This window comes from Pteronotus mesoamericanus, unplaced genomic scaffold, assembly GCF_021234165.1.
Source record: "Pteronotus mesoamericanus isolate MK-2021 breed Mesoamerican mustached bat unplaced genomic scaffold, CSHL_Meso_final contig_52, whole genome shotgun sequence".
Classification (NCBI taxonomy): domain Eukaryota; kingdom Metazoa; phylum Chordata; class Mammalia; order Chiroptera; family Mormoopidae; genus Pteronotus; species Pteronotus mesoamericanus.
The window spans coordinates 7,188,327-7,212,744 of NW_026555189.1; the positions used below are offsets into that span (position 1 = coordinate 7,188,327).

The window sequence follows — 24,418 nt, forward strand, 5'->3', positions numbered from 1 at the left end:
GTGTGTTTCTGTTCAAAGACATCTTATTTAATACATCTTTCTAACAAATAATTATGTGCAGTATTTCTTTATAAGGAAACAATGTTTCAAATACAGCATTTTTGTGTAATATGCCCTACAATACAGAGATTGTAATACTTTAACTCCCCCTCAGTCACACACACATACAGTACATACATAATACACACAGTATATACATACTCTGCAATATTCACATACTGTAAACAAATACAGTACTCTGTACTATATACTGTACAATAATGCAAATAAAGTCCTGAAAAGTTAAAGATAAAGCATTTAAAGTTTTATAAAAACATTAACTAGGATCTACTGTTGATGGAGCTGAAGGGTGCGTGGTGGCAGAATGCACGGTGTGGTTAACCCTACCGACCTTGGCTTCCCCACAAAAACCAAGGGAGAGCTTGGTGAAACTTAGCAGAAATGTAAGAGGGTGGCAGTTCAACATCAGGAATTTGGCTTTCCTAACTTGTTGATGGAGTTGACAATTTTCCCTTCCAAACTGGCTCAAAAAGTTGGGTCAACCTTGTCTGCTTGGCTTTTTGCCTCAAATCTTTAAGCATCTCAGCATAAGGCACAAACACGGTGGAGATTAGATGCTTAAATCTGAGGCTGCAGTCAAGCATAGGGTCACATTCTTCCAAGTCATTGAATATTTTTTCCAAGGCAGAATTCTCTTCTGATATCTTAGCCACTCTAAGGACAATTCTTGAGTCTTAGGTTGACTCTCATTGCTGTCCTCATCATTGCTGCCTCTGATGCCTTGTTTTGCCCTCTCACCAGGTCTTCCTTGGTGGGTTCTACTGCCTTCTCTGCCAAAATTTCCTCCACATCTTCTTTCTTCATGTCATCAAAGCCTTCTCCATCTATTCACCATGCTAAATACATTATGTTTTTGACACTGTTTTCTACACTTTCTGTAACACCTTCAAAGCATTCGAAATTTTCCACACAGTCCAGTCAAACATTTTTCCAAAAGTTATTGATAGTAGCCTGCCTGGTGCTGTCCCAGGCTGTGCCAACATAATAACGTTGCGTATATTGACTGACTTCCATTGGTCCATCACGGTGGTTTCCTTGTTGGCGTTGAGAGCCTCGAAACCTTTGATGGTAGAGTGCGCCTGGAAAGCTTTTGATTATGCCTTGATGGAGGGGTTGCCTTGAAAGAGAGACGTGGTATCTGGGGGCATTAAAAGAACCTTTACATAGGGGTGCGCATTTTGGAGTTCTTCACAGCAATGGCCTGGGTCATTATTCAAAATTAACAAAACCTTGAAGGCAAGGTTTCTGCCCTGGAGATAGCATTCAACTTCTGGTATGGAGCAGTTGTGGAACCAATCAGACGTCATCCACGCTTTTTTGTACCACCTCCAATAGGCCACCTTTCCCTTGAAGTGCTTGTGGATTTTGGACTCTGTACAACTTTAGGGATTTGCACCTAAAGTCACCTGTGGCACTGGCGCACAATAGTAAGGTTGCATATTCTCAGAATGACTTAAAGCCAGGAGCCCATTTGCATTATATAGGTTCGTTTGCCAACGAACCCATTGCTACATTGAAAACCTGCTCTTCCACATATCCCTTTTCCTGTATAACACTTAGCAAGTATTTTTAAAATTCTTCAGCAGCCTCCTGGTCTGCAGAACTTGCCTGTATTAAGTTTTAACATTTTTCACCCCATATTACCTTTTGAAATGTGCAACCCAGCTAGCACTAGCAGAAGGGGGTTAACTTTTTTCTGATCCTGAGTACCATGACCATAAATTTCTTTGAATTTCAGCCTCACAACCATGCCGTCCTCCAGACCTTTTTCACATCTATTGTCATCTCATGAATCCACAAATCTAGCCACTTTTCCATCTTTTCCATAGCTTCTTTACACACTATATATGTCATGTTAGTACTTCATGGAGCAGCCTAGAGTACAGATCTGCGAATTTCCTTTCCCTTTTTTTTGATGTACCGAGTTGTTTATTCATTAACATTGAACTCTCAGCCAACAGCACTACAACTAACTCATGCCTGAACAAAGCTTATCTAACACACCTATTTTCTCCATTAAGGCACATCACAGCCTTCTTGCGTTTAGGAACGTTGGGCAGCAGTTCAGCACTACCCTTGGGAGTCATTTTAAACAGCAAAATCACTATAAAAAGCACAAAAATGCAAAACAAAAAAAACGCTAAAAAGTAGTGGCATTAAACAGGCTGCAAAAAGTACACATACACAGTATGAGAACTGAACCAAAAATCGGATCGCCGGCCATCCTCCCTATCAGCTGGTAAGACACACGGTTGACTCAAAAATTTCACCCTCTGCTCATGTCTGCAAACAACCGCAGGAAGCACAGCGAATATTGATTTGGGGGTTACAGTAAGTTTTAGAAAGTAAGAGAATTCTGAAATGTCAACCTGTGAATAGTGAGTGTCAACTGTATTTCCACAGATATGTAATTTTATTTAGCTCATTTACTAAATTAGAGACTAGGTAGAGCCGAAGACTACAAGTCCCAGAATGCACCGCTTCATCACGAAGCCCGTGCTCCATCAACTGCCCGTAGTAACGTCAGGCCCCGGCATTGGCCTGGAAGCATCGCGTTCCCATCACGTACACTCTCCGCGCATGTGCACACGCTGAGTGGACCAGCCCCAGCCCTAGCTTAATGGTCTCTGCCTAAGTCTTTGCCTTGAAGTCTGCAGCTACGGTCCTGTGGCTTGGCCCGTCCTGTGTGGCAGCGACATGGAGGAATTCGACTCCGAAGACGTCGCCTCTTCAGAGGAAGACGAAGACTACGTGCCTTCAGGTAAGCTATTACCCCTTAAGAGGCTTGCAGCGTCCCGCGCCCCACATGAGGTGCGCTTGGCTCCGCTGCGTGGGCCCCGTGGCCCGGGTGGCCCCGTGACGCGGGTCTCGAGCATCCTTGCCAGCTGCGCTCCTGTGGCCCGAGACGTGTGCACGAGCACATCTCGTGCAGCCGTTCCCGGAGGCCTCACTTCGGCTGCAGCCCCCTTTCGGAGCGCGTGAACACACGCGTGAAAACACGCGTGAACACGGCTCTGCAGCAGGGGGCGCTGGCGGTGGTCGGCAGTCTCCTAATCACGCCAATGCTGAAATCGTCGGAAAGGCAGTCCGAGCATTGAGGGTTAAGACCTCCCGACCCGAGGGAATTGCCAGCTAGCATCGCGTCCTGGATAGCTCTGTCCACTTTTTGCCCTCAGAAGGGACCTGTTCGGTAGAAAGTTCACATGATGATGCTTTTTGCCTGTTAGCGACGTACGTGCCCATTGCTCCCTTCTCAGTCTTTATGTATTGTTTTGTATAGGCGTCTCAAACCAAGAGGAGCCAAAATAAATCTTGTCACCCAAACTTACCTCTTCCACCATCCAGCGCCTTCCCAGACTTTCCCATCTCATTAAGTACCCGTACAGTCGCTTAGGTAGAAAACAAAACCCCTTAGGAGTGGAGTCACACTTATTCCTCACTTTTTCGGTCCAACCGAGCAATAAGTTCTGTTGTGTCTACGTGGAAAATTAATTTGTGACCACTCCCTTACCATTCTCATTGCTATTGGACCACCTTGATCCTTAATTAAGATTTGTCATTGTGACAAGTCCTGAAGGGGGGCATTTCAAAGATGTGTTCATCTAGGTGCATAGAGAAAATGGGCAGGGTTTGCTCAAGGCAAAAATAAGCCTTTTACTAAAGGAGTTATATGCCTGGGGCACCATGACCTGCCCAGTTAGAATTTACACCCTGTGAGGTTACTTTCTTCAGAACCCCTTTTTCATCTGTAAGTGTTTACTTTTTTGTCATGACTGAACGCCACCTTCACAGCTGAACCGTGGGGTACATACTGTGATTGCTATTCCTGCACCTCTTGTTTTCTCTGGAGTTAATGCCATTTTGTTTTTGTTTAGCCTATGTACTTACTATTGATTTGACCGTAGCTCTCAGAATTGTCTAAATCATCTTCCAAGATATTTATATTTATTAGATAATCTTCCACTTTCATCTTGAAGTCTGTCTTTGCTTTCTGATCTGCTCTGATTTGGCTTGATTTTACCACTTTTCGACCTAGTATCTTCTGTTTCATTATCATGCCAAGTGACCCTTTTATCTCCCTCCTCTTTTGGATTTCCTGTTTCTTGGGTCCTATTTATCTTTTTTCTTGGTGCGCTCCACTAAAATGAGAATATATCCTCAAATAACTTCTTGAAGAAGGATGCATGGTAGAAACATTTTTTTTCCCTTGAGACCTTTAATGTCAAAAAATAACAATATGACCCTCAGGCATGATCGATAATTCATTTTGTATAGATTTGTGTGTTCTATAATAATAATTTCAAGCTCTATAATAATTCTCACCTGAATTTTTATTTCTCTTAAAAATTTTTTCACTTACAGTTTAATTCAGTATTATTTTGTATTAGTTTCAGGTGTACAGCACAGTGGCTGGACATTTGTCCGCTTTACAAAAACCCCCCTCCCCTCTGACTATCGTCCGCCTGTTCTCTGTATCTGTGAGTCTGTTTCAATTTTGTTTGTTTGTTTATTCTGTTCTTTAGATTACACATGTAAGTGATATCCTTCTCTGACTGACCTATTTTACTTGGCATAGTACCTTCTAGGTCCACCCATCCTTTCGCAAATGGTCAGATTTCATTCTTTTTTATGATCGAGTAATATCCCACTGTGTATCTGTACCACCACTTTTTTATCCACTTGTCTTTTGATGGGGACTTGCGCTGCTTCCATATCTTGGCTATTGTAAATAGTGCTACAGTGAACACAGAGGTGCATATATTCTTTTGAATTAGTGTTTTAGGTTTCTTCAGATAAATGCCCAGATGTGGAATCACTGGGCCATAAAGCAGTTCCATTTTTAATTTTTTGAGGGACCCGCCATGGAGGTTTTCCATAGTGGTTGCAGCAGTCTGCATGCCCACCAACAGTGTGTGAGGGTTCCCTTTTCTCCACTTCCTCACCAGCACTTGTTTGTTGATTTATTGATAATAGCCATTCTGACAGGTGTGAGGTGATCGATATCTCATCGTGGTTTTAATTTGCATTTCTCTGATGGTAGTGATGTTGAGCATCTCTCCATATGTCTGTTGGCCATCTGTTAAGTTCTCTTTGGAGAAATGTCTGTTCGGGTGCTCCTCTGCCCATTTTTTTCTTTTTTTAACAATCCATTTTCTGCGTTTTTATTTTTTTAGATTTATAAATCATGTTTATTCTATTACAGTTGTCTAAATTTTTCCCCCTTTACCCCCCTTCACCCATCCCACTCCGCCCCCCGCTCCCACAGTCAATTCCCACTCTGTTGTCCATGACCATAGGTCATTCATAAATGTTCTTTGTCTAGTCCCTTCCCCTTCTTCCACCATTGTCCTCTTTCCCCATCCCCTCCGGTCACTTTCAGTCTGCTCCATGTTTCCATGCCTGTGGTTTATTTTGTTCGTTAGTTTCTTTTGTTGAATAGAGTCTCACTTATAGGTGAGATATGGTATTTGTCTTTCATCAACCAGCTTATTTCACTTAGGAGAATATTCTCCAGTTCCATTCATGTTGACACAAAAGGTAGGAGTTCCATCTCTCTCTCTCTCTCTCTCTCTCTCTCTCTCTCTTTCTCTCTCTTTCTTTAATGAAAATTGATTTTACTTATTTTTTAAATGTCAAAGTTAATTAAAAAATATTTAAAAAATTTAAAACCATTATGAAGTCTCAGCAATTAAACCAACATGACACCAGCATAGAAATAATCAATTAGATCAATGAAATATAATGAGCATTCTAGAGAAAACATATATATCTGTCTAACAATATAATATATGATTAAGTTGATACTTCAAATCAATGGGGAAAATAAGGCTTATTCAACAAATAAGGTGCAAAATTGGATTGCTTGTATTTTTGGTGTTGAGTTGTTGGAGTTCTTCATAAATTTTGGATATTAACCCCAATGATTGGATGTATTCATTGGTAAATATCTTCTCCTATTCAGTGGGTTGTCTTTTCATTTTGTCAATGGTTTCCTTTGCCTTGCAAAAACTTTTTAGTTTGATGTAGTCCCATATGTTTATTTTTTCTTTTGCTTCCATTGATGGCAGGAAAAATAGTACTAAGAGAAATGTTTGAGACATTACTGCCTGTTGTTTCTTCTAGGACGTTTATGATTTTGAGCCTTACATTTAAGTCTTTACTCCAATTTGAGTTTTTTCTTGTATATGGTGTAGGAAGGTTCTAGTTTTATTTTTTTGCATGTATGTGTCCAATTTTCCCAACATCAGTTATTGAATAGACTGTCTTTGTCTTTACCCCATTGTATATTCTTGCCTCATATGTCATAGATTAATTGACCATATAGGTGTGGGTTTATTTCTGGGCTCTCTTTTCTGTTCCATTGGTATACATGCCTTGGTTTGAGTCTCTTTTCATTTATTGGGCTTGGCTTCTGGGAATTTTTTTTTTAACAATTTTCTGTTCTTTATTTTTCTGAAATGTTCATTATTCATATGCTGAATATTATGTTAGCTCTTCTGGGCAGGTACTCTAATTTTTATTTATCTCCTATTTTCTAACTCTCTGACCTTTTTTCACTTTATAGGAAATTCTCAATATTTTGTGTTCTACCTCATCTGTTGAGTTTCCTCCTTTCATATTTTTAATTCTGAAGAACTCTTACAGTTATGAATTTCGACAAGGACTTGTGTAACAACCACCAAAATTGACAGTTCCAAGGTTGTCCCCTTATTCTCCCCACCCCGCAAAAACAAACATAGATCATGTTATCTGTGAGTAGAAAGTTTTATTTTTTCCTTCTCCTTAGATATACCTTTTATTTATTTTTGCTTGCCTTATTGTACTTGATAGGACTTCTAGTATGATGTTAAATAGTAATAGTGACAATGGACATCCTTGCCTTGTTTCCAATTTTAAGGAGAAAGAATCAGTATTTCACTATTTAGTATAATGTTAGCTGTAGGTTTTTCAAAGCTGCCTTTTATGTATGTGTGTTTTAAGCATTTTATGTGACTAACTCAATCACAGAAAACTACCAGGTATGTGCTGTTATTGTGGGGTCCATTTACAGATGAAGAAACAGGCTCTCAAAGTCACCCAGCTTTGAACGTTATTAGCATTCTGCATGTACTGCCTCTTACACATGCCTTTTATCACATTAAAGTTCCCTCTATTCCTAATTTGCTGAGAGGTGAACTTTGTCAAATGCTTTTTCTCCATCTATTAATTATGGGTGGTTTTTCTTCTTTTGTCTATTAACATGGTAAAATACAATGATTGATTTTTTAAATTTTGAACAGCCTTTTAATTATGGGATGAAACTCATGTGATCATAATGTATTATTCTTTTTATACATTGCTGAAGATATTTGCCAGTATTTTGTTGAGGATTTTTTGCATCTGTGTTTATGAAGGATGTTGGTCTGTAGTTCTCTTATAATTTTCTTGTCTGATTTTAGTATCAAAAAATGCTAACTTCATAAAATGAAACAATCTTCATTTCCTCCAGGGTGATTTTTATGCATTCAATATGTTTGTTTTTGGCTTTATGACGTTAGATGCTTTCTCAGATTTTCCATGATTCTTAGTTGTTTGGCTAATATATAAGCACTGGGGCATAAAAAGGTGAGGTAAGCTCTGAGTCTTTGGGCAATAGTTGTCCATTTTGTGCTTTATTGTCTGTAGGGTTGTTGTTCTGCTTATTGTTGTTTGTTTTTTTTTTCTTCATAGTAACTGCATGGAATTTGATCTGGATTGTTTTACTTTAAAATGTGCTTATTTCATCAATGAGATTGAGTTACTTTTTACTTATTTAAGATCCAGGGCCACGTGCATCCCCTTGTCTGAACTATCTGCAATATTTGCCCATCTATATGATGAAAAATAACTTTATATTACAAAAGCAGTGCATGAGCTTCACAGAAAATTAGAAAAGCAGACAAACATTAAAAAAAAAAAATAGGACCATTGCATTCCCACCACCCAGAGGTTATCAGTTTTAATTCCTTAGTGAATACTCTCTTTGAACTTTTTCTATACCCAGCTATAGATACTTGTATTTTCCTTAACCTAAAATTATACTTTCTCATGTTACTTTATTACCTGCTTTTTTCAGTGAACAATCTGTCCCTATCCATTTCAGTCAACTTTCAACTCATCTAATGTATAGACCATATTCCAATTTTCCCAGTTGACCCCCAAATTAGCTATAGCTTGTCTGTCCAAATCACAGTTCAGTTCAGCACTACACATATCACGTAGTTGTTCCATCCCTGAAATCTGTTTAAGCTAATAGAAACCTTTGTCTGATGACATTGCTATGCCTAAGAGGATCAGGTCGAGTGTCCTGCAGAGTGTCTCAACTTCAGGATTTGCTGCTCCCTCTTGGTGTTAAATTGTTCCTTTGTCCCTTGAATTTTCCTTACATTAGAAGGTAGATCTAAATGCTTGATGGGTTCAAATAAAATATTTTTGGCTAGAATACATTATAGATAACCCTTGTGTTAGACAATGCATAACATCAGAAGACACCTTGTACACCTTGATTCCCATAGTTGTGACTACTGAACAGGTTGATGAGAGCTGGACCCCTCTATTATGTAATTGTTTTTCCCCTTGGTGTTTTTTTAATTCTATGGTTCTTATACATTTATTAATTGATGTTCTTCTGAAAGTATATATAGCCTTTCCTCATCAATTGGGGCAGGATAAGTGTTAATTCATTTTCTTTAATTTTCAATTTTCAAAATGGGGAGTGATTTTAATAATAGCTTACAATGGTACAAATTATTTTTTTGAATATCATAAAATGTGCACAGATTTTTATCAATTACATGTGTTTTAACCTACTAACAGTTACTCCTTTTAATGTTCATGTCATCACTTTGGCCACTAGGACTTCTTTCAAGCTGGATCTTAAAACCTTTTAAAGGGACCCATTCCTTGCTTTCTGGCACAGCAGTGTCCCAGTTTGAGTTAGAGTTCATACTGATATTTTAAATTACATGGCGTTTTTTTGTTCTCACCCAAGGACATGCTTTTTGATTTTGGAGAAAGGGGAAGAGAGGGAGAGAAACATTGATGTGAGAGAGAAATATCAATGGGTTGCCTCTTGTATTTTTGCCAATATTTTGTTGAGGATTTGCCCCGACTGGGTACTGGACCTGCACCCTAGACATGCACCCGACTGGGTACTGGACCTGCACCCTAGACACACACCCTGACGGAGAATCGAACCCGCAACCTTTTGGTTTACAGGACAGCGCTCCAACCAACTGAGCCACATGGGCCAGGGTTTAAATTTTGTTTTAACATTTGTGTTTTCACACTTAATTTCTTTGATTTTATAATTGTGTGTCATGTCTCTATTCTGAACATCTGGATTCCTAACATGATTAACGTAATTTATTACTTGCTTTCACCTATCATATAAAGGAAATAGTTGCACAATACCAACATTGATGTTACTACAAGGAGTTCAACATTTTTTTTCTTTAGACTGTATCTTGCTAAAAATGTACAGTCAAAAAACTGTGTTTCTAAACTCTTGGAATCCGTCTTTGTGGGTTATGTTATTGTTTGGGCATATAGTTATGTTTATTTATTCAAACTGTTCTTAAGGGATGTTCAAAATTCTATAGAATAATAAACAGAGATCTCTAGCTTCTGTCCCTGCCTACTCCACTCTGTTCTACCCTGACCCTTATAGATGGCTATTTCAGTTATTTTTGTTTGTTTGTTTGCTTATCCTTCCCTTGTTACCTTTTACAAATATAAACAAATATGATGCAGTTAGGTGCCTGCTGTCGTGGGTTTATGTTTTAAAAGTCCTTTTGCTGTATAGATTTACTGGGGTCTCAGGAGGAAGCAAAATTACATTTATGTGTTCAAACTGCCATCTTAACCTGGAATTCACTCCCCTCTTCATGAAACACTTTCTCTTATCATTTGGCATCTGGATGCCAACCTTGCTTTCATTTTAGAACCCTTATATTTACTGTTTCCTCAGCCTCAAATGCTTGTTCTACTGATTTTCACGTGGCTGGCCTCTTCTCCGCATCTTTCTTCTTTTTTCCTAATATCTGCTATCATATTTGTAGTTTTCAAAAGTGTGGGGGTTTTTTGTTGTAGTTTTCTGAAAAAATTTTTACAAATCATTTTATTTCATGGCTGTCTCTTTGAAGCTATTAATATAGTCTTTTTTAAAAAATGTTTTAACATGTTCTTTTTTCCTAATTCTGTTTCCTCTGAATTTCTTTTGGCTTGTTTTCAGTATTGCTTTTCATATTGGAGGCTTCCCTGAAGTGTTTGATGATGATTGGTTCATCGAGAGTGAAATATTTAAAAGCTGATAAAATGTAAGGGATATTCAAAACAGCCCTATTTGTAATGGCTCCAAACTGGAAACAACCTAAATGTCTATTAACAGAAGAATGGATGAACAAACTGTAGTATAGTCATAAAATGAAATATTATTTGGGGGTAAGAATGAATAAACCATAGCTACATACAATGATAAGGGGGACTCCCACAAACAAAACGTTGAATGAAAGCAGCCAGACACAAAAGAGTACATATTGTAGGCTTGCTGGTTTAATACTCAAAAACATACAAAACTAATCTGTGGTATTAGAAGTCAGGATAGTGGTTGCCTTTGGATGGGGCTGGTGTCTGGTGACCAGAAGAGGACACAAGGGGACCTTCTGGAATGCTGATCCTATCATGTTCTGCTTCTTGAGCTGGGTTCTGGTTATATGTGTTCACTTTGCGTAATTTTATTGAACTGTACATTAGATTCTGTGTTTTTTTTCATTCATATGTTATGCTTCAAATACAAGTTTATGTGAAGTAAAAAAGCTACTTGAATTCCGCGTGGACAGGATCTGTTGCCTGGTGCCCTCAGTGTGCTCAGCCTGGGCATCCAGCTAACACTCTTTCACGGGGGATGCCCGAAGGTCTGTGTCTGAGGATGGAGAATAGACAAGTTTCTTCTTTCTGCTATGTCTAAGTGGACGTCTTTAGACCTCTCTCTAAACCTCTTTTATTGACAAGACAAGGTATTCTTTGCTTACCTTTGAAAGATACTCAAGACGAAGTGGGAATATCAGTTTCTTCTTTAAAAGTACAGTAGGTAGAATTGGAATTTCTATTCGTTCACTCATTGTATCGTTCATTCACTCATTCATTCATTCATTCAGCAAATACCTATAAAGACAAAACAGGATGCGTGTCCTCATGTGCAGAGCATAGCAGTGTGGGAGTCCCCATCCCCCGGAGTCCTCCCTGCCATCGCAGATGAAAAAATGAGTTGTTCCAGACACAGTTTGTCTGCCAAGAGAAAGGGGTGGCGTTTCCCTCTAGCAGATAATGCCTCGAGCCCTTCTCTGAAATGGCTTTTACTGAGAATGATATGTGCAGGGGTATACAGCATACACGCACGTAAAGCTTATCAATCCACATCAGAGGGCTATAGATAACAGTAAAAGGAACACATACATCAGCCTTGCGTTAGAGTCTGTTAGACATACTGATGCCAGATGGTCATTAAGCCAATGTTCAGGGGCTCAGGAATCTTCTCCCTGGCTTTGAGACTAAACACTTCATTTTTCCTTATCAGGGCAGTTCAAAGCAGAGTAAGCTTCAGTGGTACAATGTATTCTTTAGGCCAGATTTCCCACGGGAACCCTCGGTGCTAGCGTTGGGCCATGTCTGCCTCCCAGCATTCCCGGTGTTCCTGTTGAGACTTACAGACCTCTTTCAAGGCCTGGCTCACGCAGGGCTACAGTTCCCGGTACCACACAAAGTGGTCCCCAACATAGCAGAAATTGCAAACATTAAATATAAGTGGGATGAGTTATGGAGGAAAATATGGACTGCTGTGCAAGCCTAGAATCTGGGAACTTAGCTTAGTCTCCCGGGACAGGGCAGGCTCCTCTCAGGAAGTAATATTTTAATTGGGTGAAGAACAAAGGAAAGTACTGGACTTTTTGCTTAATGCAAATGTCTCATCTTGATGTGAAAACCTTTATTAATGTCTGTCTGACCACCCTGTTATGTGATTTCAGGTGAAGAGTATAGTGAAGATGATGTAAATGAATTAGTGAAAGAAGATGAAGTGGATGGTGAGGAGCAGACACAGAAAACCAAAGGGAAAAAAAGAAAGGCTCAAAGCATTCCTGCCAGGTGATGCTGCCCTTAAGGCCCTTAGAAGTCAGGGCTGTTGTCACAACTATCCTGATTACTGGCATTGGTCTGGTAGATTTCTTGCTGCTAGAGTTTCTTATCTTTTTCTCTTTGAGCATTTGGAGACATTTTAGGATTAAATTTTTGGTCTTTGGAAAGCTTAAAAATTTTTGAGCTTTAATATAAAAAATTAATAGGTAATATGTACACATAGTTAAAATGAAAAAACTCAGTTACTATAAAAACGTGTACCCCGTCTCTAGCCCTTGTTGCTGTGCTCAGAACTATTCAGCCAGAGGTATTTTCTGCATGTACAAGCATGTATGTAGATATTTCCTACTCTCTTTAAAAACAACAACAAATAGTAGCATACTCTGCATATCATTTCTCACTTTCATTATTTCACATCTTAGAGATGATACCATGATGATACCTCTAGCTATACCTTATTCTTTTCATTGGCTGTGTAGTATTTCATTATGTGGATAAACCTTACTTTATTTAAGGATTCCCTTATGGAGACACGTTTAATTTGTACCTCATCTATTTTTTTTTTATCCTTACCTAAGGGCATACTTTTTGATTTTAGGGAGGGGAAGGAAGGGCACAAGAGAGGGAGAGAAACATCGATGTGAGAGCACCCGGTTGTCTCTGGTATGTGCCCTGACCCAGGAGCTGAACCTGCAACTCAGGCGTGTGCCCTAACTAGAAATCGAGCCCATGACCCTTTGTTTTATGGGACAATGCCCCAACCAGCTGAGCCACATTGGCCAAGGCTGTATCCTATCTTTACTACAGCAAATAGGACTGCAGTGAATATTTGTTGTATATATCTTCTTATAAATGTGGGAGTGTATCTGTAAATCAGGTCTGTAGAAGTGTTTGACCCAGGGTTATATGCAGTAAAAAGATATTTATAGATATTAGCAAATTACCTTTCATAAGCCTGGTACTGAATTATACTTTAGCGAAAAATTATGAAAATTCGGATGGATAAACTACTCATTCCTTTGGCTATAAAAGTTGGACCTCTAGGCCTGGAGTCATTGTCCTAAGAGGAACCGAGACTGGCACTACCACTGTGTTCTCCCAGGATTTCAGTCGTGTCCCTTGTAAAATGCAATGCCATTGAATTGCTGGTGGAGGTCATGACTTTTCTTTGTTGTGCATATGGTAAGCATGTATCTCCCAGAATGGATCATAAAATCTCTGGGAACCACTGGCTGCCCATGTTGTATTTCAAAAAGATGTGTACAGTTATGTTGAAGAAGACCATTATTTTTATTTTGGGTGGTCTTATTCCAGTTGTACACCATCTGATTATTGATAAATCTTTAATAAATGTCTTGAATGGTTTTCAAAAGAAGATGTTCCAAAAAAAAGCAAGGAAGAAAAGAAAAAGAAAAATCTGTTAAGTTATTGAACTCAGATAAGAGAATCTTTTATAGAAGTCTTTTATTCCCTTTCGTGTTTCTGCCTTTCTGGGCATTGAAGCAAAAAAGCAGATTGTAGTTTATAAAAAGGGATAAGGGAAGTTTAGGTATTAAATTCACTTGAGGTTAGAATCAATTTACTCTCATGAGTTTTGGGCTCAGTGTTTTTGTTCTTGAAATTTTCTGTATTCCAGTATTCACATCTTCAGAAAGTGGGAAGAAATATAGATTCCCCCTGCTTGTCCCTGGACAATTCTAGGAAGAAACAGTGAAAATAAATTTGAGGCTCTCCTCAATGAAACATGTTCTCCAAATGTAATAACTTCAAAAAAAAATATGTGTGTGTGTGTATATATATATATATATATATATTTATTTATTCATTCTCGGAACACTCTTTCTGGACAGATTGAGTCTGTGATCATTTGGGGTGTTTCTTAGTCCTGACTTAGAAGTATATAGAGCACTCTGTTTTGATTCTGAGTGTTTGAGAGGGAAGCTGAGAGCTCAATTCTTTATTTCTTCCACAAAATCTTAGTGTACCTCCTTACATCCTTCAATGTACATCTTAATCAGTAGTCCCAGACTGAAAAATTTTCTTGAGTTTGCAACATTATGTTTAGAATTGAGGAAGGGATAACTGAAATCGTTTTGCACATCTTATTTTTCCTTTTCCCTGTGGTTTTTGGTGATTAGGAAGAGAAAACCAGGTGGCCTTTTGTTAGAAGAAGAGGAAGAGGAAGATGTCAGTGGGGAATCTGGAGGAAGTAGCAATGAGGAGGAAGACATGGCTGCAGAGCAGGGAGAAGACACTGGGTCAGAGGCTGCAAGGAAAAAGAAGGACGATGAACTGTGGGCCAGCTTCCTCAACGACGTGGGACCAAAGTCAAAAGTGTCCCCAAGTCCACAAGTTAAAGTAAGTTGATATGTGAATGAGATGAATGTTTCCCTAGAAATACTCTTTCTCCAGATAGATTTCTTAAAATATATTTTATTGATTATGCTCTTACAGTCGTCCCAGGTTTTCCCGCTTTTCCTCCCTCCACCCGGTACCCCCTTGCCCTCCACCAGTCTCCCCCCTTAGTTCATGACCATGGGTCATGCATATAAGTCCTTTAGCTTCTCCATTTCCTTTCCTGTTCTTAACATCCCCCTGTCTATTTGGTACCTACCAATTTGTACTTCTTAATCCCTGCACCTTTTCCCCATTCTCTCCCTTTATCCTTCCAACTGATAATCCTCCACATGATTTCCATGTCTATGGTTCTGTTCCTGTTCTGCTTCTTTGCTTAGTTTGCTTTTTAGATTCAATTGTTGATAATTGAGTTTGTTGCCATTTTAATGTTCATAGTTTTTATATTCTTTTTCTTATATAATTCCCTTTAACACGTCATACAATAATGGCTTGGTGCTGATGAACTCCTTTAGTTTTACCTTATATGGGAAGCACTTTATCTGCCCTTCCATTCTAAATGATAGCTTTGCTGGATAGAGTAATCTAGGTTGTAGGTCCTTACTTTTCATCACTTTGAATATTTCTTGCCAGTCCCTTCTAGCTGACAAAGTATCTTTTGAGAAATCAGCTGACGGTCTTATTGGAGCTCCTTTGCAGGTAACTTTCTGCTTTTCTCTTGCTGCTTTTAAGAATCTCCGTTTATCTTTAACCTTTGGCATTTTAATTATGATGCATCTTTTGATGTGGTCCTCTTTGGGTCCAACTTGTTTGGGATTGTCTGTGCTTCCTGGACTTGTATGTCTGTTTCCTTCACCAAGTTAGGGAAGTTTTCTTTCCTTATTTTTTCAAATAAGTTTTCAATTTCCTGCTCTTTCTCTTTTCCTTCCAGCACCCATGTGATTTGGATGTTGGTACACTTGGAGATGTCCCAGATGTTCCTTAGCCTATATTCATTTTTTTTTAAATTCTTTTTTCTTCCTACTGTTCCGATTGAATGCTTTTTTTCCCCCTTGTGTTCCAAATTGTTCATTTGATTCTCGGCTTCACCCTCTCCACTCTTGGTTCCCTGTAGATTTTTCTTTATTTCACTTAATGTAACTTTCATTACTGCCCAGGTCTTTTTTAAGCTGTTGAAGTACTCAGCGAATTCCTTGAACATCCCAATAACCAGCATTTTGCTCATCTCTATTTCATTTAGTTCTTTTTCTGGAGTTTTGGTCTGTTCTTTCATTTGGGCCATATTTCTTTGTCTCCTCAATTTGGCAGCTTCCCTGTGTTTGTTTCTGTGTATGGTGCAGAGCTGCTTTGACTCCTTGTCCTAGTAGTGTGAACTATTGTAGAAAAGCACACCTGTCAGAGCCTTAAGTATTCGCCAGGGTGGAGCAACTTGTGTTGGGAGGAGGGCTTGGATGGGGACAATGCTGCTGCCTGGCCTCTGGATTTTGCCCAGGAGGAAGCTGTCTCCTGGCACTTGCCCTGTTACCAGTCAGTTCAGTTCCTCCCTGTATGCCACTGGTGCCCTTCCAGCTATGGCCCTGCTGCTGAATCCCAGAGGGAGTGAATCTGCATAAGTCCTAAGCCTTGCGGGCCTTTTAAGAGGAGTCTCCTGAGAATCCCTTAGTTTCTTCCACAGCCCTACCTCCCCATCACTGGTTTTTATAGCCCGAAGTTTTGGGAACTTATCTTCCTGGTGCTGGAACCCTGGGCTGCGTGGTCCGGTGTCCCTCACTCCTGAGATATCCCTCCCTATTTTCATCTACCACAAGTGGATGTGGTGCCTGTTCTGTGTCTCTGGGCCTCTCCATGCCTTTCCACCTTCCTGTGACTCACCGACCCTTCCACCTGTCTGGATGAATGTGGCTTCTTTAAATCCCTTGGTCGTCAGACTTCCATACAGTTCTTTTTTTCTGATAATTCTGGGTGATATTTGTTTTGTAGTCTAGTTGTAATTTTTGCTGTAGTTTTGTGAGGAGACAAGGTGTTTTTGCCTATATCTCCATCTTGACTGAAAGTCCTCCAGATAGATTTTTTAAAAATTTACAAACAGATTTGAAGCTTACAGCAGAAAACAGACTACATAGATGCCTTTTGATAGTAACTGTACTAAGCGAAAAGCAAAAGCATTTCCTTTGGAAGGAAAAACAAGCTTTTTCAATCAAATAAATTTTCAATAGGTCTTTAACTGTTTAGAGATGAAACATTTAAGAATAGCCATAAACAGCATGTTTGAATGGTTCTTTTAGATTCCATTCTTAAGTGAAACTGCTTACATTTCTTACTTTTTTCATAGAAAAGAGAGGAGACTGAAGAAACTAGTTCAAAGAAATTGTTGGTCAAAGCAGATGAGTTAGAGAAACCTAAAGAAACAGAAAAAGTTAAAATCACCAAGGTGTTTGATTTTGCTGGTGAAGAAGTCAGGTAAGATGACCTTCACAAACTTCGAAACTACTGTATTTTGCCGAGTATAATGTGCACCCATGTTTTTGGCCCAAACTTTCAGGAAAAAAATCTATCATTTTAATTTTTAAATTCAATTATTTATTTATATATATTTAGAAACAAAATTGATTATTGTATTCCAGACTGTTATTTTGCATACAGATACCATTATTGCTTTCTAGAGTTATACTTTTAATGCATGAGCATAAATAAAAGAATTAAAAACATATAGGTACGGAATTAGTACTACCCATGTATAATGTGCATCCTTATTTTTCCCTCAAAAATGTGGTCAAAAACTTGCATATTATATACAGCAAAATGTGGAAGTTCTCTTAAAAATGAGCATCTTTCTACATGGTGTTATGAGTCATCTGTCCTCATTCGACCCCATTGTGATATTTTGGAAGCATTATATTTGAACTCAAGGAAAACAGTGGCTCCATGAATTATCAGAGAACATGAGAAAGGTCCTTTCACCTATCATAATCTAGTTTCTGGATGTTATAAAGTGGTTGGCTGAACAGAAACCAGGAAATGTAAGAGTAAAGTGTATGGTTTCACATACTCGTGCTTTGCGACTTTGGCTAAGTCATTTCTTCCTGTATTACTTTCCTTGACTATGAAGTATGAGTCCCAGTGAAGCCTCTGAAATCAGGTAAAAATTAAAGTGCCAGGAGAGAAGTTTGGTTCCAGTATTATTTCCTCACTTTATATTATTTTTGAAATTGATTCATGAGATTTGTTACCAGTTTACAAAAACAATAGGGACTTAATAACTTCCTGGCTGTTCCAGGTAAGAGCCACATGTCTAGGATTTCCTCTTTCCTACTTACTTAATTTTTATTATGTGAAAACAGCAGTTCTCTAATTTAGAGCTAAATGAGAACAAATGAAATGCCAATCAATAATTTTTTAGATAATCACATTTATTTTCCTTGACAGTAATTAGTTAGACCTGTATGCTCTCTGAAAAGATAATTTCCCCTAAAATTGATACTTTTTAAAAATCTTCACCCACTGATATGTTTATTGATGAGAGAGAGAGGAAGGTGGAGAGAGAGAAACACTGATTGGTTGCCTCCTGTGTGCTCCCCGACTAACGGTTAAACCCACAGTCTAGGTATGTGCCTTGAATGGGAATTGAACCCACAACCTTTTGGTGTATGAGACAATGCTCCAATCAACTGAGCCACCTGGCCAGGGCTAAAATTGATATTCTTAAAAATTATATCTACTTTTCACCAAATATTTCATCTAGAGGAAATACATCTTGGAAAAAAAAGAATTTGGCATTATTAGTTTTATAAATGGTGTAGAGCAAAACTTTCTATTACTTAAAAAAAGTTTTTTCCCCCAACTTTTTCTTCTGAAACATTTCACTTACAGAAATTTGCAAGAATAGTGTTACAAGGAATACGCATATACCTGCCATACAGATTCACTGCTTGTTAATGCCTCTTTCACCTCCATCTGTATTTCTCTTTTTGTTTTTGCTGAACCGTTTAAGAATTACTTGTAGGCATTAGAGGATCACTTCGCTTCACTCTTAAATACCTCAGCACTGTTTCTTAAGAACAAGGGCATTCTCCTTCAAGGTATAGTGTAACTCTAGTAGTCAGCAAATTTCACATTAATGCAGATTATTATCTAAACTCTGAGATGAAGACCCTGATTTTAAATTTTCAACCTGTTACAGACCAATACTTTTGTAAAACACAATAAAATGGAACTCTAGAAAAATAAAAAGAGGTACCACATATAAGCTCAAATTTTTAACAATGAGATTTAACAGATATACAATTACAATTCAGTATACATAGTCAAAAAGAGAAAACATAAGATAGGAAAAGGAAAAGATTTTTATAACTATACATGCTGTTCATTGAAAGAGTGAGTATAAGAGATTGATACAGGGAATCACTGTTACAGTTACACCTTTTTATTCTACAGTTGAAACAAAAAAAAACTAAAGTATCAATTCTCAGTAGTTAACATCTAGCCACTCACTTTGTATTTTAATTTTTAAAGTTTTTAATGAGACCAAATAACTTTTTTTCTTGTTAATTTATCCAGTCTGAGTTGGGTTGATGACAGAACTACTGGAGGATAATGTATATGTAAATTATTTCTGTGTTGAGTTTTCTCTTTTTAAAAAACATTGATCATAAAGAAATTCATCTCAGATATTTTCATGAGGATGGAAATATAGATTTTAAAGCCATTTCATTAAGTTCAGGATTTTCCTTTTATGAATCTAAAGTGAATCCAGTGATACTGTAGTTTCAAAGTTCATCTTCAGAGCTTTACCAGCGTCCATTTCCCATAGTTGATCCTGTCAAATTATAATTACATTTAAGTTATACTTCAGTGGGAATAAAGGAATTCTGGATGCATGAATTTCCTGTTTGTGGCTATTATTTTGATAGAAAATACAGTTCCAAACCTTCTGTGAAACATGTTAATCTATAGAAACTGTTCTTCCAGGCTTCTTAATGTGCATTTTTATCCTTATATTTTATTTGCTACTGAAAAATATGTTGAATTTCGCCTCGCATACTAAGTACTAAGATTATTAAAAACCAAAGATATCAGAGAAATAAGCAAGTTTTATTGTCTAGTTGAGATTTTTAAAATTGGAAAGCCAGTAGTTACTTTTTCTTTTGGAAACACTGTTTATTTCCTAGTTCATCTTTCTCAACATCATTTGTCTCTTTCATAACCATTGTACTTCAGCACACAAGATAACATATACACTTTTATGATCAGCTTTCAGTTTATCACATATAAAAAGAGTCATTTAAAATTTTAAGGCATTAACCTTAAATAATTCATAATTTTTACTACTATAGCAAGATTTTTTTTGGTAGCAGAGAACTTTGTTGATGAAGGAAGCATTGCGTTAATTTATATTCTAGCACATGCTCCTTAATCTAAATTGTTTTTCTGTTTTACCAGCTGTGCCATTGGAACGTGCCCTTCTGAACACTTAGACTTCAAATCACATTTGTTGACAGTGTGGCCCTAGTTTTATCATACAGATGAGTGTCAGGTATGTTTGTCAGCAAGAAACTGATAAAAGAATTCTTTATATCATCCTCATGTTTAAATCACACATACACCATAATTTCATGTTAGAAGTAATCTGAAATTCTTTAAATTGCATTGAAAAATTACTTTACTAACTTTATTCTAGTTTTTGTTACCATAAGCCAGATCCTGAATACTTAAAGCCATGGTGTATTGGAAAGCTGTATTTGAACTACCTTCCTTTTTTCTAGCCCTCCCCCTAAGATTTGTTTATTGATTTTAGAGAAGGGGCAGGAGAGAGAGAAACAGTGATGTGGGAGGGAAACATCAATCAATTGCCTCCTGTACGTGCCCTGACCAGGAATTGAACCCACAGCAAACTTTTTATGCTCCAACCAACTGAGCCACCTGGTCAGGGCTTGAACTGCCTTCTTTGTCACAGATTCACCAAGATTTCCAAGCAGACATACTAGATACAGTCTTTTCGAGGGTGTTGGGAATGTTTTTTGTTTGTTTTTTAATTAGTAACCAAAAGCGCTCCTTCCTCAGAAGGCTGCAAAAGCACTGATGTTAATGAATAGAAGTTTGTGTCTGTCTGTTTTTATTGGCTTTTTAGTTCAGTACTCTTTTATTTCAAAGAATTCTTTTAATATGAACTTACTTCTATATGTTTTGTATGTAAATGCTTCATCGCCAAAACATCACTGCAAAGAACTCACTTTGGTTTTAGTACTGCATGATCACAAACCACAGTAAATGTAAGAGGGCTCATAGGGTAAAAGCAGTGTGACCTCAGTGGTGCTTGGTTTCTTTGGAATTACTTCCATTGTCATCATGTGACTTATGACTATTCCTGCTTTCAGAAAAGATGTGTTTTCTTTACAAAACAATGAGGCTAGTTTTGCCATCAATAAATTAGGATTAAAAAAACACCAATTTTACTTTTTTAAATTTAGTTAACTAATTTAAAGTATAATTTTTAACAGTCACACTTGGTTAACAATTTAAATAGTTGTAAAAAATAATTTATAAAAACAAATGCTTACAATCCCACTTCTGGGTATTAATTTGAAGAAATCCACAACACTAATTTGAAAAGATATGGTCGTCTCTATGTTCATTGCAACATTCCTTATAATAGCTCAGATGTGGGAGATACCTATGTGTCCACCAGTAGATGATTGGATAAAGAAGTGGTACATATATACAGTGTAATGTTGCTCAGCCATAAAAAAATAATGAAATCTTGCCACTTGCGACCGATAGTGATAAATTACAGACTAGAGGGCATTATGCTAAGTGAAATAAGTCAGACAGAGAAATACAAATATCATATGATCTCATTTATAAATGGAATCTAAAGAACAAACAAAACAAACAGACTCATAGATACAGAGAACAAACTGATGGTTGCCAGATAGGAGAGGGACTGGGGGCTGGGTGAAAAGGGTTAAGGGATTAAATACAAATTGGTAATTACAAAATAGTCACGGGAATGTAAAGCACAGCTTAGGGGGAATACAGTCAGTAATATTGTAATAATTGTGTCTAGTGTCAGGTGGGTACAAGACTTACCAGGGGGATCACTTTGTAAGTTAAATGTCTAACCACTATGCTGTACACCTGAAACTAATATAATATTTTATGTCAACTCTAATTGAAGAAAATTATAGTTAAAGAAATAAATGCTTACATTTTATCAAGTTTTGAGGTGTTACTTGACTAAATCACCTAAACATTCTAATGTGGTTTTTCTGCACATAACTAATACACTAATAGCACGTGACCACCTTGCAAATTTGACAGTACCTGAATTGATGTCCATTCTGTTTAATGCAGTGAGTGCACTGATCATGTCTTGAATATTGTGACATTTTTGAATTGCAGAGACGTTTCTAAATACTTACTATTTCTGTATCTATCTCACCTTGGACCAATACCAGGTAGTTTTGCAGCCCACATTCTAAGTACCTCTATATGTGCTTCTGCTTATGTTTTCCCCTAGTTGTTCCAGTAATGTTCTTTAAGACACTGTTTCTTGTTCAATTTAACATTCAGTTCAGGGTTATACACTGCATTTAGTCTTTTTTAGCCTCCTTGGAATTAGAACTATTTTTCAGCCTTTTTGTATTTCTTGACATATATTTTTTGAGTCCATTTGTATTGTAGAACGTCCCTTAATTTGGATTGTTGAATTGTTTCCTCATGAGTAGCATCAGATTAATCACTTTAGACAAAAATACTACCCTGTTGTTTTGTCTTCTTCAGTGCAGTACATCAGTAACACCCAATATTGGTGGTGATAAGTTAGACCACTTCTGGCAACATCTTTCAGAACACGCTTTTTCTTGATAATCAGTCATTTTGGAGATCCATTAAATAACTCTTGATGATGTGAATTAGTAATATATTTTGCTACCAGAAATCACATTGGAAACCATAGAAGTTGTCCAGTAGAGGGTAGCAGAACACTGATGGCAAACCTTTAATAGGACGTCCTACAAAAATAATAAAGTGTTTAATAAACCATTAGAAATCAAAGGATTTAAAATTTTTAGAAATTTTTCTCTGCTTGCATTATTTTCCATGTGTCATATATATTAGAGAAAGATTTATTATAACTTAACCACTTGCCCTACATGGAGTAACTGTTACAATGAGAAAACATAACATTGCCTGATCAAATTAAATTTTGTGGACTTATTACTATTTATTAACGTAGTTGTGTGACACAAATTTCCTATTTCACTTTTAAAGCAAATGAATGATAATTTTAAATACTGGATGCTTTTTCAGGGAGTCTACTATTTTTACAATTTGTCAGAAGAGGGCAGCACTGTATCTTTCAACAAGAGAAGCACTTTTTAATAAATATAACACATATTCAAAAGTAATATATGCTTATTATTTTAAAAACATACATTACAGAAATATATAACATAAGTGAAAGTTCTCTAACTACCTTCTAAAGAAAACAAAACCCCTCTTAATAGTTGGCAATTTGCTAAATTTTTTTTTTAACTTAAATTATTTATACTTAAATTTAGATTTCATAAGGAACTCTCATATAGGAACTTGGGAGGCCTGAATTTTAATTGACATCCAGATGCAAACTTGGTGTAAAGATTTGAGCATATCTTTTAATCTCTTTATGTCATTATTCTGCTTCTTTTTGTCTTTGTATCAAGTTAATAGCATTACTACATCTTTAAGAAATGTGAAAAAGAGCTAGTGATGACTGAAAAGAATTTGTAAGTATAAGGTAGTGATAACACGGAGTTAGTCTTTTAGTTTTTTCTAGTTATATTATAATTGCTAAATTTTGGATCTTTACCTTTTAGTTTTGTCCCCCCCCCCTTAAAATGCGTAGCTTATTAAACTTGGGGAATGAGGAAAAATAGTATTTTTTTATCCTTCCCTGTCACATAACCAGCTGAGCCAATTAACTCAGACTTTCCTAAATGATTCACCTTTTGGAAGAGGCCAGTCATGGAAAGTTTCTGCCTAAATAAAGACTTTTCAGGAAGCTCTGAGTAAGTGAAAATGAACTTAAAATGGAATTTCTGCTGATAACTCTTGAATTAATCACTGCTAATAGTGGGCCTTTTCCTGTCAACGTTCCTTCTTGTATATTAAAGTGGTCTATAATTTAGACCTCCCTACTTGAAGATATTGTGATGGTTGAATCTCTTCTTACTGCTTGTTAGAAGTAGAGTTCTTCTAGGCAGAGTAATCTTCTGCTAACACTACACTGTCAATTAGCAAAGCCCCTAAGAGAAATATACCAGTTTATAGAACTTGTTACCTGGTGAATATGAATAGGACTTTGACACAAAGGAATTAACAGAGGTGTTCCCACAGTTATGCTTTTTCCATGCTTCCTCTATGGCACTTAATAGAGATCACATATTGTCATGACTTGTTTTCATGGTTGGTTGCCCTGATAGACTGTGAGCCCCTGAAGGGTAGAGGTCATATCATTTTTTTTTCTAGGCCCCACATCTACAGAGTTCTTCTCTAGCATTGCTACTTAATCTCTGGCTGGTCTTGAAAAAGTAACATAACCCCTTAAAATCTAATTTTTCTCACTCACGAAATATAAATGTGTCAGCCATTGCTACAGAACTGCTGTGTAACAAACCATCCCAAGACTCAGTGGTATACGCCACTAAGCCTTTATTTGTTGCAGTGTGTTTCTGGCTGTCGGGCTCAGCTGGTCCAGGCTTGGCTCCAAGCTACTGGTTGGGTTCAGATCTTTTACCCACCTTGGACCAGCAGCTGCTTGAGGAATATTCTTTTTATGGCTAGAGGGTGTCAAGAGGCGCATGAAAGAACAGAA

At 37.4% G+C, this 24,418-nt stretch overlaps 1 protein-coding gene across 1 annotated transcript in view; it reads left to right on the forward strand.

The window, feature by feature from the left end:
- Positions 1–2,635: 2,635 nt before the first annotated feature.
- CFDP1 (craniofacial development protein 1) overlaps positions 2,636–24,418 on the forward strand; it is a 103,975-nt gene continuing 82,192 nt past the window's right edge. The window contains exons 1-4 of the mRNA XM_054579175.1: positions 2,636–2,821; positions 12,105–12,222; positions 14,352–14,571; positions 16,901–17,028. Coding sequence (XP_054435150.1) covers positions 2,758–2,821; positions 12,105–12,222; positions 14,352–14,571; positions 16,901–17,028 — 530 coding nt within the window. The 5' untranslated portion in view covers positions 2,636–2,757. The remainder of the gene's footprint in view (positions 2,822–12,104; positions 12,223–14,351; positions 14,572–16,900; positions 17,029–24,418) is intronic.